Genomic DNA, 18,619 nt, shown 5'->3' with positions numbered 1-18,619 from the left:
CGGCAGTATGCTCACCACCATCACGACCCACCAGGTTGATTGAATGCTTGGTCCCGCTCGCGCTTGCCCTCTCTTTTGTACACTCATGCGTGTTTATTCGCAAAAAAAATAATGTCCCGAAGCCTACCTTGCACTATGGGCAGAGTGGTTAAATCAAATATTACGGATGTAATAACGATTCAATTTACCGGATTTAAGCATCATTCGATCCTCATTCACACACCAGTTGGGGTTTAGGTTGGTTCAACCATTCGATAAAATAATAGCCCACTTGGATATTCGATTGTATTTGGCCATCTATAGCTGCCGATCCTACTGTACGCGTTACACGAACGACCCAAGACCGGATTGTTCTCAACCAGCTTCCTCCCCCATCATCCTCCAACGTGCGCGTTGTTTCGCCGGCAGTTGAGCACCTTCGTTATTCACCTCCATTTTTGCACAACCACCGTTCTCTTTGCTTTACATTCGCATACTGTTTTTTTCTTCTTCTGCTCAACCCTTTACAAAAAACCCTCTCTCATTAGAATGAACCTCTTATTGTTTGTATCTCTATCTTTCATACGTTCTACCACACTTTCCGCACTGCTGTGGAAAGGAAAAGGAAGGTGAGCAAAAAATAAGAAGCATGTGCTCGAAGGGAAATGGATTCATGATGCAAAAGAAACCTTTCCGCGTCAAACAAAATACAAAAAAGGTGTGTGCCAAACTGAATGTATCCGCCAAAATATAAATACCAAGTTTCGGTATAAGTGCCAAGTTTAGAACCTGTCGCTTTAGAAACATGAGAGCGGTTACACACAACCGCCACACCGTAAACATTACCTTCAATTCGCCGTTGCTCGATAGCCGGAGGCTTTGGGCCGCCAAAGCACTATCATACAACAACTCACGGGAATTTGAAAACTTTCAATCGGAACGCGTACGGCTTCAAATTGTACCGGTTTTAAGGAGGCGCATTTTTTCTGATTCTAGTTTCACGCACACAAACACACAAGGCCCCATCGATTCACAATCTTGTTTCTGGTTCTTCCTCCTTTTCAGCATGCAATCTAAGCATTTTATAACTTAGCTTCCTAGGCTTGGCTTGAAGCAAACGATGAATGATAGCATCAATCAGATAGTAAACAAATTAATCAGAAACGATTGTATCTATAATGATTGTTGTTCAAATGATCCGTTTTTAATGGTAGTTTGAAATTCACCTTAAATTGTATTTTCCAAATTTTTTTTGCGTTGCTCTCGTTTGCCGTTTGCTCAAACCGCTCTAATGATCATACTAATGTGCTCCATACAATAAGCAAATAATATCGTCAATTAGAATCCACATGAGCTCGCGCGCTTCTCACTCCTTCGATACTCCAATATTAATCATCCCATGAACTAGGGAACCCCCACTGTGACTACTCACGTTGAGTTTGATGACTACATTTTCCATCTGACTACCTTAAATTCCCAGCCAGCCCGATTGCATCCATCTGCCTCTTCTTCTTCTTCTTCCTCTATTCGACGTGGGGTAGGATCCAGCCCTGTTAGGAAAAACAAAACGACACCGGAAAACGTGCCCAAGTGCTTCTTCGATGCATCCTGACATCCGACATCCTTGCCCGGGCCGGTTTCACGCTCGTCCCGAATTTTATTCCAGACATCAAAACCCCGCTTCAAGCAGCTATTGTCACGCCTCATCACTGAGTGTATGAGTGTTAGTCCCCTGCGCCCCTACGGTTAATGTTAATGTGCAAAACAAAAAAAACTGCATGGGAGTTTTGCATGCATGGAACCCTTTCAGCAACTGGCGTGGTGTGGATTTCATTGCTCTTATACGAAGTGGCAAGCTTATTTGTCTACGGACGCGTCACCACGATCCTTCTCGGTCACACAAAAAGTGGAGCACAACGGCGTGGTGTACGGATGACAGACAGGGGTTGCTGTGGAGTGAAATCGAACTCGAACAACATGCCTATTGGCCCATCGGGGATGTTGGAGCGTGTTTCTTAGCAACCAAAGCATGGCGAAGCAGCAACCCTAGTTCACTTAATAATCAACCGTGCGAATGAGAAAATACTGATAGAATCACATAGTTCTTACTACAGTTTTGTGTAAAATGTGTTGATTGTAAGTAATTTGTCTCAAAGTAAAAAAAAACATCTCGCACAAAATGAAGCTAAACTGTCATAAATCACTTTCTTGCTGTGTATTTAACAATATATTACTCCTATAATCAAGTATCTCTATACTATTCTCACAGTAATGGCGGATGATGGTAAGTTGTTATGCTGATGTACTGTATTTTTTCGTGTGGTTTGGTTGATATTCGACCCCTGATGCAGACGGCGAAACCTTGGCCATATGTACTCAAGACACTTGTACGTGACACAAAGTGTTGTGAGAAAAGTACTTGCAAAAAAAAAAAAATCTCCCAAACAATACGCCGAGCTGCAAAATTACCGTAGAGGAGTGAAAACATGTCGCCAGCATGTTTTCTCCTGTTTTTGCCAACCATTCGCCAAAAGCATATAAACACCACAAACGAAAACGAGGTAAAACTGGCGGGATTTTGAAGAGCAAAAACTGTTTTGCTCAACCTGTTTCGCTAGCACACATCCGTCTGTGCAGGGAATGCAATTGTGCTTAGAGGCTGTGTGTGTGTGTGTTTTTTTTACACAAATCCTTTCCCTTTTGTCTTACAAATGCATCGATGCAAAGGACGCACAGCGATAACCGACACTGGTGCCCTTCGATGTCGCTTGCAATTAATAATAGCTCAACTGTGCAAAACCACACAAACATACTTCCTGTGCCCTAGCGGCGCACCGTTTTCCCCCCGAATGCTTTCCCTTCCGTGCAAGGCATTATTGAGGTCAGATGTATTTGTTTTAGCGAGCGATTTATAGATTATAGTAAAAAAAAAGTGAATATGTACATATAAAACCAGAACCCATTCCTCGTAGCACCTCGTGTGACAATCGAGGATTTCAAACAGACCTCGATAATGCGTACAAATTGCATAATTAGGATTGAAAAAATATATGATTTTACGATATCATCTCACTTACAAACGCTTTTCATTATAATCTGATCGTTTGTTGTTTGCATAATAGTGACTCGACGAGAACATAGTGCCAATTGAATCTAACAACTGTAGTAATCTTGTTTTTATTTAATAATTTATTAAACATTTTCTGTAAATTACTGTAAATTAGTCCACACGCATTCATTGCAACATAAAAACTTACCTAACAGTCAAAAAAGTTAAAAAAAATTGGGGTTAAAACAAAAATGTTTAAGTTTTCTCTTTTAATAATAATGAGAAAACTTATTCACTTGTAAAAATATTCTACCCGTTATCATTCAATAACATAAAACCTAAAAAAATGCTCGTTAATGGACAGAACCAGAGCACTAGAATGAAACTCATTTTCTGAAGAAACATTAAAATGAGCAGACCATGCCAAGATGATGCTAACGATGCCATCGCGTGACGAGAGGATTATTCGCATTTTTAGCATAATGAAAGCGAACAGCATACTACTAATTAATAGAAAACTTCAATCTGCACGCTTCGCAGCCGTTGCAAGGAAATGTCAAATATACTTGCACTGCCAGTCCTAGATGCTACAGCATACTATCACTTTTGAGTACGATAGGACTCTTTTGTTTTTGTGATAAAATCTTTTCTGAAATTATGTCTTGTATGGAGTGATGTAAAAGACCCGACTTTATAAACCAAGCCATTTCACAGTTACAGTATGTAATTAATTTAATTAATTAATACAGTGTATTAATTAATTTACTTTTTTAGCTAAATTTTCAACTAAACTCTTTTAACACTCATTCAGAACATAACATTTTACTCCGCGGCTCTTCCTACTGAAGGTTGGTGTCAATGCTCCATCAGATGTACTATTTCAGATCGATTTATCTGACAGAATCATATATTTTTATTATTTCAGATCGTATTTCAGGTTTCACACACGATTTTGTCTATCAATCCGTTTATATCCAATCTGTCAATGTAATTTTTATTTTGTAAAAAAGGTATTGTTTATTAGTATCAAACTACAAAAAAATCGAAATAGAATGTGACAACACGCATCGTACGATATAATCGCATCCGATTGAGCATACCAACCTAAGAACTCTTCTTCTTCTTCTTCTTTGGTTCAACAACCGTTATCGATCGAGGCCTGCTTGTACCACTTGTGGGCTTGACTTTCAGTGACTAATTTAAACCCCCCCCCCCCTCCCCCTTGCAGGATAGTCAGTCCTACGTATGGCGGCAAGGTCCATTTGGGGCTTGAACCCATACCGATGACGGGCATGTTGTTATGTTAAGTCGTAAAAGAACTTTATCAAACTTTTTACTTCACACCCGATGTGGTGTCGATCAAGATTATTTTTCTGTAAGAGAAAACACAGCAAATTATCATTGAATTATCACTGTAGGTTACGGGATACCGTGTGACTTTTAAAAAGTTTTAATAAGATAGCACTTCCTTCGCGTTCCTTGAGTGAGATCCTTGAAATATTTGTTCGAAAAATGAGACCCAGTCGTACCCCAATCATACCCAGGTACAATTTGAATTAAGCGGAATGAACTTGTCGGAAACAATCAGCTTGATCTGGGCACAGTTCACCATTATGACTTCCTATCGAGATTCCTTGTTAAACTTGATTTTATGTATCCGTACATTTGACGATTTTACGTATCCGTTTCAGTACATTTGGTATATTTCTAAGACAATGCGTGTTATTTTTTTTTAAGAGAAGTTTAGATTTCGAATCAGAACACAATGTAGTCAATTGGACTGCCAATTCTTATTGAGTGATCGGTTCATGATTTTGCCGCATATGAATTTCTGTAATTCCACCAAGTGTATTTTTAAAAAATTGCTTTGAATTTGGTTAAACTATTTGTGAGAAATAAAGAGTAACATTGTAAGTCTCCATCTGCATTCAACTCGTCCTTCATTAGTTATAAATTTATTTTTCAATTCATTACACCTGAACAATATGATTTAACTACTTTATAAACAACAAAAAAGTGAGTTGAGTTTAGGATCTACATGAAGATATCCTTTTGTATTTGAAGATTATTTTTTTAAGTGTTTTTAGATAATAAGTTCCCTGATATTAACTTTGTTTTCTTGAAGGTAATAAAGATATTTCATAAAAATATCGAGATGAAAATGTGTTCTAGATACTTGCCCAATTCAAGAATATTTACTCAGACACAATAACATGGAATTAACTGTATTTGTAGTTTACACACGCATAATTGTAATAAAACAAACAACAATTAACATCAATTGTTAAACTGAAGTATTTGCGTTACATATATTAATGATTATCAACATCATTATTTTTGTTTTTATTATTATTATTATTATTTTTATTATTATTATTTTTATTATTATTATTATTGGTAGTAGTAGTAGTAGTGTTATTATTAGTAGTAGTATTATTTATTATTATTATTATTATTATTGTTATTATTATTATTATTAATATTATTATGATTATTATTATTATTATTATTATTATTATTATTGTTATTATTATTATTATTATTATTATTATTATTATTATTATTATTATTATTATTATTATTATTATTATAATTATTATTATTGTTATTTTATTATGATTATGATTATTATTATTATTATTATTATTATTATTATTATTATTATTATTATCATTATTATTATTGTCGTTATTTTTATTATTATTATTACTTTTATAATTATTATTATTATTATTATGATTATTATTATTATTATTATTATTATTATTATTATTATTATTTTATTATTATTATTATTATTATTTTTATTATTACTTTTATTATTTTTATTTTTATTTTTATTATTATTATTATTATTATTATTATTATTATTATTATTATTATTATTATTATTATTTCAGGTTGTTTCTATAATAATACCTTTATAATTTTTCAAGACATTTTCTCCAATCGATTCGTACCTGTTACCATTTTCAGACTGTTTCCACACTATGTTTGATTCGCTGTATCTCCTTTACCCTGCATTTTTATTCATTCTCTTTTCTCATATGCTTTCATCCAACCAGTTGCGCTGAGATCTTGCCTCCATTTAACCACGCTTCGTCAAGCTTCCCTTGATTCGTATAAATTAAGATATTTAAACTGGATTCGTCAGTTCAGTGCAAGCCTTAAAACAATCCAGGATTGCGATTGTAAACGAAGTGGAATGTGTGCAGCCTTTTTGTAAAATTATCCAAAGAAGCAGACAATCAACAGAACGAGCACATATTTTTCAGTGCTGAAATGAAATCCCGAGCAAAGGAAATGAACGTCCGGCGAACAAAACGGCACGTCAATAAAAACAGACCATCCCACGAAGCAACATTATCTAATCATCGCATGGAACTGCTTGCGAAATGCAGCTTACAAATGCAACTTAACAGTTGTTCACTCGTTTCGTCACTTTTCGGATGAGAATGTTTACACTACCCGGTAGGGTATGATTTTATCCTTTATTTTCAGTTCCTTTGAGCTTTAGATTCACCTTCGAGATAATCAACTCCAAACGCGTTATTTTCCATTCTTCAGTTTATGTGATTTTAATCATCCAGCTAAGCGACGTCTAAGCGACGTTGCATTCTTCACAGTTTTGAAAGTTTATAAAAAAAATCTTCTTTCATACACGTCAGACTTCATTTTACTATAATCTTATTTAATAGTGTGATTCATGTTGTTTAAGTGGAGCACCGTTTATCCGGCTGTCCGTTTATTCGTGCTGTTGAGAAATGACAGATCAATACAAAAGTGACATTGCGCTCTGACGAGGATATTTGAAAAATCGATTATTAGAACAAATAGTCATAACAAAAAACACTATAATTCATGGCACATTTCAAATATTCTCATTGGAAATCATGAAGCTAACAAAAACTGGGTAATTTTTATAAAATAAGAAAAATTAAAAAAACAGGAATTCGTGATTAAATATATCCTTTGACTCATTATTACCCGTGTTATTCGCATATCTGGGCGAAGTAGAGTCCTACTGAGCCCGGATAAACGGCGCTCCACTGTATAACTATTTTACATTTTAACTGTAACATTCCTCTTTTTAGGATTCTTTCTTTTATCATACTGGCTTTGTTATAAATTGCAGATTTTATCTTTCATCCATTTCCTTTTCGATACGCTGAATGTGGATTTTTCTGCAATATTTAAATTGTGTGATTGTCGTATGCCTATAGCATACCTTTACTAGAAGAGATATCGCTGTCCATATGCTATCTATACGAAAGAGAAACCCTTAAATCAGTCGGCTACTGTTTGCTACCACCTACTGGCCATATACCACAGTCAGATGATATTTTAGCAGTAAAAGACAGAATAATTAAATATTCACATCTCAAATAGTCACTCAGAGTTACAGAGGTGAATGTGAAATCATGTAACAAAAAAGGTCAATGTGATAAAATATCCATACAATCTGAATCATTTGAAAGAGGTCACAGCAACGATTTGAGACTACAGTATGTGTCAGTCAATTGTGTACAATTGAAAATGTTTCTTTTTCCTCATAACCTTGATCAACGAACTATTTTTCAAACAAATTCGTTGGAAAAGCTTCAAATTTTATTGAATAAATGTCCATTATGTTTTTAATAATTTCAATAGCCATTTGTTAAGTGTCGACTACTGAATGGCTGTGTTAAAAATACATCCTTTTTTTTAACAAAAACTGTCTTATCTTATCTGACCGAATGTTATCTTAGCTTTAGAAAATCTCATATTTTTTTAATGACGAAATAAGACCGGAAAACATGTAACAAATTATGTGCAATTGCCAATAGTGTTTCAAATTGGCAATCTTCAGGAATTGTCTTATACCTCCGAAATTGTCTTACACATACTGTATCCATGTTCTCAAAAAAAATCTATTGCTAATGCTATTGGATCGAGTTAACTTGCATTAACTTGATCGAGTACCAAAGTACAATTCGCTGTCGGAGTCACTTTTGTCTTCTTGGACCTGCTGATCATAGGAGTAGATTCCAACTAGTTGCACCTGCGCTTCGGCCATTATTCAAATTTCGACCTAACGCATCAACTGCACCTACGGGCGAATTCAACTACAACAACCTCGCACACTGCTCAGAATCGCAGCAGTCCAAGGAAATAGTAATTAAAGCGATCTATTCAAGGACCTAAATTGAACAAGCAATTAATTATGTTAAAATAAAATGTTAGGGAACGGATATGACCCTTTGTTATTGAGCTCACTAGAAACTCATTTATAGTTAAAAATTAATTACAAAATAAAATACAAATTTAGCTTGAAAATATTCACTCATACACTTTTATATTGAGTTATTTTATTCACATTTGCCAAAAGCTGTTTATTCCTTCAGTACTTCAGTAAAGATCATTCGTTCAGTACCTGTCATAAAGTTGCAGCTATAATATGCATTTCTAATTAAATTGAATGATTTAAGTCAAAATAAAACACTACATTAAATTTAATACTAGTTTTATTTCCATAATCATGTTATAACAACGTTGTTCAGCAGTGGATGCTCCAAAAGCATGCGCAATCACAGTGGTACGTCAACTGGACTTCCCAAGTTGCTCTTTCCGTTTAAATTCGTGAGTGGCACAGTAGGTGCATATACAAAGAAAATTGGAAAAAATATTCAGTTTTTGTCTGTGTCAAAAATTTGATTCACATTTTTTGTTATAAAAATTTGCAATAGTACACTGAATTCATATAGCCTTTTCGATTTATGTATTTGAACAATTTAAAAAACTACATTTACTCATGTACTGGGAGTAGTTTCCAGGTATATCGTACATTATAGATTAAATAAGTTAAAGTGTTCAAATAAGCAAAACCTTTTTTTCTGTTTACGTTTGTACCAAAATAATTAGTAGTTTTTCAATATTTTTGTTTTAATTTTTTTATGGATTTCTCATAATTTTCGATTGATAGTTAGTTTGGCTTATAGATATTTTGAATCCCGTAACTACATTCATCTCTTATGTTATACTGCACAGGGATTCCAAACTGTTCTCTTCTTCTTCTTTTGGGCTCAACAACCGTTGTCGGTCAAGGTCTGCCTGTACCACTTGTGGGCTTGGCTTTCAGTGACTTTTGAATTACGTATACGTATGGCGGCATGGTCCATTCGGGATTTGAACCCATGACGAGCATGTTGTTAAGTCGTACGAGTTGATGACTATATCACGAGACCCGCTCATGGTCAAACTTTTCAGTCCGGGAAATTTAGGGTCATTCTGACGTAACCTTTAACATTTTAACGTTTTGATTTTGGTGAACAGTTAACATTCTTTTTTACAAGAAAATACTTACCTAGTACAATAAATTACTGCAGCTTTCTCATATTGAAGTTTAGATTTTGTCGCAAAAACGAAAATGTCTCATATTTTGTTTAGGACAGATTTTACATTTATACATTACGGGCCACGTTATAGGCTCTCGAGAGCCGCATTGGTTTGGAGATATATTTTTACTTCTTCTTCTTCTTCTTTGGCTCAACAACAGATGCCGGTCAAGGCCTGCCAACACGCTTGTGGGGTTGGCTTTCAGTGACTTATTGATTTTCCCCCCATAGCAGGATAGTCAGTCCTACGTGTGGCGGCACGGTCTATTTGGGGCTTGAACCCATGACGGGCATGTTGTTAAGTCGTACGAGTTGACAACTGTACCATGAGACCGGTTTTTTACTATTTACATTTTTACTATTTATTGAAATTATTACATATCTATGTAATACATATTCTGTATGTGCTTCTAAAGAAATATTAATCGCCCTGCGTACCATTGTAATACAAACACTCGTGCAAAATAGTACGTGCAAAACGTCTCGTGCTCCAAGCTCTTGCGTAGCAATGGCATTGAAAGCAACAGGTAGGATGCAGCAAATGCAGACGCATGCAAAAAAAGTGCAACCGACAACGCTACCCTTGGTACCCACCACGTTCCGTTGGTGATCTTTGGCAAATGTTCAAATGTAGCTGAGAATGTATTCATTCACAACTGCTACCTTTAAGCACTCTCTCTCACTCACTCTCCCGCTCTTGTTCTGGTGCGTAAATTTCACAAGCGTCGCAGAACTTTGCACGAGTGTTGCATCGTTCCAGGAACTCGTTGCATCATTCATTCACTCTGTTATGGGCGCTCACTTTCGGAATCGTACAAAGAAAGAAGTTTATGATATGATCATTTGCTATGAGTCATAAAACTAGGAGGGTAATTCTTGCGCATTATAAGTGTTTAAGTGTAAGATTTACATTTATCGAAATAGTCACTAGTCAATAATTATGTCATTGAAAAAAACACATACGTTAATAAAAAAAATGTATCATTATTTGAATAAAATACAAACATTTCCGAGGAGCATTAAATTAGATTATTACGCTACGCGCACTTTTTTTAATACATATAAGAATCAAATCAAACTCAATTAAATATCAACATTTAAAACTCATAAATTTATTTAATAATAGATAAGTATACAAACAGGTAGGGAGCGAGGGGACCAAAACTATAGTTCTATCTTATTTATTTAATGTTCTAAAACAAAACACGTGGCAGACACCACAAAAAAGCACATCAAAAACAAACTCTTCAAACACCCGGCCACAACCATCCCGCTACACGCACTCCAAACAGCTGACGCGTACCATTACGCACCGCTTGCATCAGCTTGGCCCATCATCGTCCAATAAACACATATACACACAGTTCATGCGCTCGCGCCGGGTGCGGCGCGTATGTGCGGTGTGCGTGAAAAGGAAGCATACCGTTCCATCCATCGTACGCTTGTCCGCGCTCTGCGCTCATTTCTGCACATACCGTACCTTTCTTTGAGCGATGAGACTGGTTGGGAGGGGAACAGAGAATCCCACCGATACCAAAGGTCACCTTCAAAAGCGCGCCCTGAGCCGACGCACTCTCGGTTTCGGATATCGACGGAACGCGTCGAGGTCAGTACAAATATTCCATCGTCGGCCGCATCAGGGTGCACACACGAATAGTGACTCCGTCATCGGTGCTACATTCCGGGAGTTTCCATCAGTTAGCAATTAAAACTCCTACGGTGAATTACACCTACGTTTAAAGTGAGTTGATTCTTCGTTTAAGTAAGTGATTATCTACAGAAGTATAGTTCGTCAAAATGTCTGAAGTGAAAGCTAAGCTGCTTACCCAGATTGCCGAACCGATGACCTCGTCTGGCAACAAGGTCACCGTTGTCGGTATTGGCCAAGTCGGCATGGCCTGTGCATTCAGTATTCTAACCCAGGTATTTGCCAGCTTGTAATATCGCAGTGAAAGTATTTACTAAAATCAATCCGTTTTACAATACTTCGCCTACGCCAGAATGTGTCCAGTGAGGTTGCTCTCATTGATGTCAACGCAGACAAACTGCAGGGTGAAATGATGGATCTGCAGCATGGTTCTGCCTTCATGAAGAACGCTCACGTCAGTGCAGGCACCGGTAAGTTTTTTTGCGAAACATTGCTCCTCTTTCCCCGTCCTGTACGGTCCGAGCTGGGATGGGACACGTTGTGTTGGGACCGATCATTCCAGACTACTGTCTGCGCCTTGCTGTTCAGCTGAATGACATTTCAAGAACACTTTTACTATCATTCGGGTATTCACATCGTGGCCACTTGAAAACAAAAAAACAGACACACAAACACAACCAGCGTTAGATAAATTGAGCGAGAGAGAATTGGACAAAACCCTTGCTGGCCTATTTTTTTTTCTATGGCCTGTTGTACTCGCGTTTTTCATCGCTCTTCCGTCATAATGAACAGGGCATAGACGTTAAATGAAAGCGAGAGTTTTGGGAGCAGTACAGTGCTGGTAGCAGTTCCGGATCAATCACGAGATCTATTCCGTACAATAAGCAGTTTTATTTCAAACTCGTTCTGTATCAATTCAAAGGAATAGAAGGTTGGAATAAAACATCCAAAAATAAAAGATGCTTGCTCAACAACGTCTTTGCCGTTTGAGCGAAGCACACCACAGCGCATGCCCTGTGGTTCGATACAAAACTACACTGACTTCAGCTTGACCTCCCAATGAACTTCGCACAACCACCGACGATATCATTTCTTCGTTCGAACACGTTCTCTGACACCAAAATGAGACAGTTCGGGAAGGGAAGGGGTGCACTTATTACAGTTTTGCTATCCAAGTGAAGACACTAGGTGCATTGGCCTCCAGACGCTATCATTACTGTGCTTTCTTTACTACACCTTTACGTGTAGACAGACCAGAACGACGGGGTTGTAATTTAATCAAGAATCTATCACTTTTCATAACCCAGTGTAACAAATGGTGCACTTTACTGATTAAGTTTTGTTCATTACGCTTTTAAACTGTTTCAGTAATGTCGATTTATTTGCAAATCAATCCAAATCGCTAAAATTCATCACAATCACTTTGGCAAGCTTGCTTTCAAGCGGTTTGTACATCCGTGTTTCATTGATAAACTTCTTCAATGTGTGTACTATAGGTTCATCACTCGTAAACTCAATGTTTCAAGATAACGCTTAGTCAAAACTCAAAGTCAGGCTCACTATGCGATTAGAACAAAATTGCACGAACAACAACAAAAAAAAGATTACCATCCCCTCAGCCCTTTACTTGTTATCAAGTTTCAGTGACCTGCCTTCACAGTTAAAGTGTGCTTATCTGGGTGTCATTTGCTTCATGATTGCCTCATTACCAGAAATTGCATCTTTTCGCCGTCACTTTACATTCTGATCGATTGTGTCTATCGGGGTAAAAACAAAACAGTTTGCAAACACCCTTTTCACAAACTGTTTAACTTGTTAAACAACTTTTGCATAATCACACTCACGCATGCAAGTAACACAGAGTAATGTGTGCTGGACCGGACAACAATTGTACTGTTAAACATTGTGTGGAGTGAAATTGATGCTGAACATCAACATTTGCGTCCTATCCGAGTTTTTATTTTTAAATAAAAAGGGGTTTCTAACGCGCCAAAAGTTCACGGTGAGATAAAGGTGAAGTGAGCTAACAATTATGCTCACGCTGTGAACATCTGCTCACCATGGCATGATTTCAACCCCCACACCTAGATGGCGCTGTAAAGCCGGTTTGAATTCTAGCGATCGTTAAATTCAGCACAACCATAACCATATCAAACATTTTCCTTATTGACCACTGCTTTTATTATCTCGTTGCAGACTTTTCTGTCTCTGCTGGCTCTCGTTTGATCGTCATTACGGCCGGCGTGCGTCAAAAGGAGGGCGAAAGTCGACTAGACCTCGTCCAGCGTAATACCGACATCCTGAAGGGTATTATCCCCAAGCTGGTCGCCCAAAGCCCGGACTGCATTCTGTTGGTCGTCTCCAACCCGGTCGATATTCTTACCTACGTCGCATGGAAATTGAGTGGACTGCCCAAGAATCGTGTCATTGGTTCCGGCACCAACCTTGACTCGTCCCGCTTCCGCTTCCTGATGTCGCAAAAACTGGGCGTCGCTCCCACCTCTTGCCACGGTTGGATCATCGGCGAGCACGGTGACAGCAGCGTACCAGTGTGGTCCGGTGTGAACGTGGCCGGTGTTCGTTTGGCCGAAATTAACCCAAGCATCGGTACCGATGCTGATACGGAAAAGTGGGGTGATCTACATCATCAAGTTGTCAACAGCGCGTACGAAGTCATTCGTCTGAAGGGCTATACATCCTGGGCTATTGGGCTTAGCGTAGCTTCCCTAGCGTCTGCTATTTTGCGGAACACTTACAACGTCCATGCCGTTTCCACGCTGGTTAAGGTAGGTCTCGCAGCAAGTACTTTGTGTTTGTGCATCACGAAACGTTGTTAATGTTCCTTTTTTTTTGTATACACACAGGGTGAGCACGGAATTGATGACGAAGTCTACCTATCGCTGCCATGCGTGCTGGGCCGCAACGGCGTTAGCCACGTGGTGAAGCAAATTCTTACGCCAGAAGAAACGAAGAAGCTGCAGGCATCCGCCACCCTGATGGCGCAAGTTCAGTCTGGAATCAAATTCTAAGCACTTCGATCGCCATAGCTAAGGCTAAAAATGTTATTTATTGTCAAAACCAAAACGTACGTTAAGCTAGCTACAAACAAGCACTGAAGCATCTGGTCCCTTCTCTGTCCGGTGCCAGATCTTTAAGCCTCCGCACCACGCGTTAGGAAATAATTCAATTGCACGATCCATAAATGTCCCTTTGCCTCCGAAGAACAAATGACATACAACCAATAAAATGATAGAAATATTGCACAGTGCATTTCTTTTCACTCAGAAAAATAGCACATCCTCCAGGGATTAACTGACCGGACACTGTACTGTTCTTGTAGGTATTACAAACAACTAATCTAGAATGCAAAAAGTGACCGTAAATGGGATCGATTTGAACCTAAATGTGTAGAATAAATTTAGGCAACCATTAGAAAATTGTGTAAACTAACAATGCAAACAAACTGCATTTGAAAACAAAAACCAGCAAAAAACACACCACCCTACCTCGACTAGTGTTTAGGAGTCTCACAACAATATGGTAATTCGGTTATATACATTGATTGGAAGCGAGCGAATTGGCCGTCATTCGAACCCTTCTCACTCTACTCTGCACTTTGATGCAACCCGAGATTACGAAATTGTTGAGCTCATACGCAAAAAAATTGAAAATCAAACAAATTTAAACTAGAAATTATAATCTACTACTAGCATCAAATTTTCAGATACAACGTACAATGAGAAATTCTGCAAAATAAATTATTGTGAAGAAAAAATCAGCATCAAAATTCAAGAACCCTGATATTGAAAAGAGAATGAAAATTTTTAGATATGAATAAAATAACCATTCAATAAATTGCCCCTCTCTAAAAATACCTGAAACCGAATTGTGTCCCTCATAAATTTGATTATGTTTTACAAGTCTTGGCAATTCTTAAATGATTTTGTTTTGTTTATTTATAATGATGATCGTGACATTGTGAAATAATATGCCGCACTTGAACAATACTATAACTTGACTAAAAAAGAGAATGTTCTTTCTAACTAGGTAAATCAAACCCTTTTATAACACATTAAGGTACATTATTTGCATTATCGAACGCAAATTATATATTTTAGTCTATGCCGACAAAAAACATTCTTACCGAACGGTTACTTTTTTCATCGACGTGTAGACTCGGCTTTAACTTCACCTTCATACGATCAATTTCTGTAATGCTCGTCAACCTTATCCATCAATAACCACTTTTATTGATAAATAGGAGCAATTAATGCGAAAACGTTGAGGCCGAAAATACACGGACCGGCATTTCGGAGGCGTGAAATTCTGTCCGCTTAAAAATCTATGGATATTTAAGTTGCCGTCACAGTTCTTCTTCTTCTTCTTTGGCTCAACAACCGATGCCGGGGGCAAGGCCTGCCAACACACTTGTGGGGTTGGCTTTCAGTGACTTATTGATTTCCCCCCATAGCAGGATAGTCAGTCCTACGTATGGCGGCACGGTCTATTTGGGGCTTGAACCCATGACGGGCATGTTGTTAAGTCGTACGAGTTGACGACTGTACCATTAGACCGGCAAATGGTCACAGTTACAGTACGGAAAAGTTGCCGTTGACAATTTGTACATGGGTTTGATTATCTCTCTCTCTCTCTCTCTCTCTCTCTCTCTCTTTTTTTTCTCTCTCTCTCTTTCCACCCTTGTCCTCCACGCTCCATGCTCGAACATATCGCCAAAGGATCAAAGTCTTTTGGATCTCAGCAGTCGGTGAAGCCCATAGTATGCACGATTCCCCTGCACAATGCGTCTCCGTTGTCCGAAGTAATAACCGTCCCGAGATAGCATTCTCAATGTAATTTTTGCTGCTTCGCATTTGAGTCAGGATAGATCGACTAGTGTGCTACGAGTGAATAAAATGTCTATACCTGTTCAATGGTGTTGTTTGGTATGTTTCTTTTTAATTAATTTACGGGGTTTAAGCTAGACAGCTCAACATCGGAAGCGAATAATTCCATAAAATACATTTACACAATAAAAAAGCATACTCGCAACATGCAACTTCTTCTTCTTCTTTAGCACAACAACCGCTGTCGGTCAAGGCCTGCCTGTACCCACTAGTGAAAGTGAGCTTGGCTTTTCAGTGACTTATTGTTACCATAACATGATAGTTAGTCCTACGTATGGGGGCACGGTCTATTCGGGACTTGAACCCATGACGGGCATGTTGTTAAATCGTACAAGTTGACGACTGTACCACCAGACCGGCCCTGCAGCATGTTCGGCAACATGCAACATTCATTTATAAATGTTGAAAAGCGATTTTACGAATTGCAAATGAAGCTTGCAGTGTTTAACTGGCTTGAGAAACACTGTAAGTTAAGTTAAGTCCAGTATTTTTCAATTTAGGGAATGGGGTTTTCACGGGTAAATTGATTTTTTTAAAGAAAGGAATGTGCTGATGTTATTTAATCAATTTCACTTCTTCTTCTTTGGCAAAACAACCGCTGTCGGTCAAGGCCTGCCTTTGCCACTACTTGGCTTAAACCCATGACGGGCATGATGTTAGGTCGTACGAGTTGACGACTATACCACGAGACCGGCCCGATTTTATTGTGGCTAGATTTAATTTAACAACTGCCAGGTGTATTAAATTCAACGCATTCATCAATGATTGGGCCATAGAATCCTGTATCTTAAAAAATATACTAGGGTAACTGTACCAGTATTCGGCAGTGTACCTGTTTTCGGCAGGGTAACTAAAAACGTGTAATTACGCAAAAACACGTCGAAAATTTTGTCAAAGCATATGTTTTAAATAAAGATATGCTTATTTGTGATTCATATACGAAGTTTCACATCATTTCATTAGATGTTTTACAAAATATCAAACAAAATGTGCAGAGTTCAACATGTTTCGGCAGATTTGCTGTCAGCCAATAGTTCGGCAGGTTTCATTATTACCGCGCGGCTACATGAGGTGAAATATACAGCGAAATGAACTATTTGACAGGTGAAATATCTGACAGGTATAGCTAATGGGTTGGGGGAGACACAACATCCGCTTTCGAAATTCTGTTTAAAATAATATCTTCTCAAGCAGAACATTCCCTAATTGGAAGAAATTATTAACTGTTGACTGAAAATTAACGAAGTACTCTATATTGAAGCTATTTAATGGATTTAATTACGATTTTGTGCACGTTATTTGTTTACATTGCACATCAGCTGGTTGCTGTGATGCTTTATCCGTCAGATATTTCACCTGTCAAATAGTTCATTTCGCTGTATATTTCACCTCATGTAGCCGCGCGGTTAAGATAACCAGAGCACTTAAACAATGAAAGTGTGGTTTTTATGAAAGATTCTATGGTTGCAGAATTTATACTAGTCGGCTGGGAATTTTAAATCACTAAAACAAGTATTTATTCACTTTAAATGCTGCCGAAAATTGATACACGGTAAATGTTGATTTTTGACAGATCAATGCTTTGGGCTACTGCCGAAACTTGAAACAATAACACACTTTTGATTTTGCTGAATATTCATTTAAAACTTGATTCGAACATTACAATGCTTATGTCGACACATAAAATCACATTTATTGTATCAAATATCACCAGTTATTCACTGATTATAGGTAAACCCCACGAATATTGGTTGAAACCAAGGATTTTACCATCAACAACGAACACCGAATATTAGTTGAACACTAGGATTTTACCATCAAAAAGGGACCACGATATTCGTCGATAACAAGGATTTTACGTGCAATCAGTGAATAATTGCCTTTTATTAGTACTATTTTACAAACGAAATGCCGTCGGCGAAGAAGGAAACAGCTTTGAAACGTAAACAAACAGTTTACTATGCTCTTGCTTTCAGAAATCCAATGGTAGCGGCACACGATTCGATCGTAGTGGCATATGATTCGACCATAGTGGAACGCGATTCAACCGTACTGGCACGCGATTCAACCACCGACAAACCGACGTGACACTTCGAACAAAATGAGCTTCAAAAGTTGTCTCCTTATTTCAAATGAAAATACGTTAAACACTAGCGCCATCTCTATAATGATTCGCTTACTACACTGACACAGAGAAGAAACTGCTAAACCCCCTTTTGTTTTTCTTCGCAAATTCCAATGCGTATTGTTTTATGTACTTCTCACATCTTTTGCATTGATTTGGAAACTTATAAAATGATTTTCCTGGGTGTTTTGTCCAATAATTCTCACAAAATCTTGCCTCACACTTCCTTCGCCATTTGTATTTAGAAAAGTTGTTTACATCGAAGCAGCAGGGAACAGAGCTTACTTTGACAGAAGTGTTCGCCTCACTGGTAAATGACAGTACTTTCGTGTGGGACACTTTTGTAACGCCAGTGTCATGTCGGTTTGTCGGTGATTCAACCACGCATTCGATCGTAGTGGTATGCGATTTGAAGCAGCCGGTTTGCGATTCGATGCAAACGGCACGAGATTCGAACGTAGATGGAAACAGGTGTAAATTGTCGATTTTCCAAGGCTTTCACTTCAGCCGCAATAACGAAACATTCATGAGTAAACAGAC

General features: G+C 37.8%; 1 protein-coding gene across 1 annotated transcript; it reads left to right on the top strand.

The window, feature by feature from the left end:
• The first annotated feature begins 10,870 nt into the window (after window positions 1-10,870).
• LOC121593552 (L-lactate dehydrogenase) lies at window positions 10,871-14,311 on the top strand. Its single transcript, XM_041916017.1, has 4 exons — window positions 10,871-11,325; window positions 11,403-11,520; window positions 13,247-13,836; window positions 13,915-14,311. The coding sequence occupies exons 1-4, from the start codon at window positions 11,200-11,202 to the stop codon at window positions 14,077-14,079; spliced, it is 999 nt and encodes a 332-aa protein (XP_041771951.1). The 5' UTR covers window positions 10,871-11,199; the 3' UTR covers window positions 14,080-14,311.
• Window positions 14,312-18,619: the final 4,308 nt, after the last annotated feature.

This window comes from Anopheles merus, chromosome 2L (assembly GCF_017562075.2).
Source record: "Anopheles merus strain MAF chromosome 2L, AmerM5.1, whole genome shotgun sequence".
NCBI lineage: Eukaryota > Metazoa > Arthropoda > Insecta > Diptera > Culicidae > Anopheles > Anopheles merus.
This window is presented reverse-complemented; position numbering and strand designations above follow the sequence as displayed.

Coding starts and splice junctions, on each gene's coding strand:
- LOC121593552 (XM_041916017.1), top strand. CDS start 11,200: ATGTCTGAAGTGAAAGCTAAGCTGCTTACCCAGATTGCCGAACCGATG. Junction 11,326..11,402: donor CATTCAGTATTCTAACCCAG/GTATTTGCCAGC, acceptor CGCCTACGCCAG/AATGTGTCCAGTGAGGTTGC. Junction 13,837..13,914: donor CCGTTTCCACGCTGGTTAAG/GTAGGTCTCGCA, acceptor GTATACACACAG/GGTGAGCACGGAATTGATGA.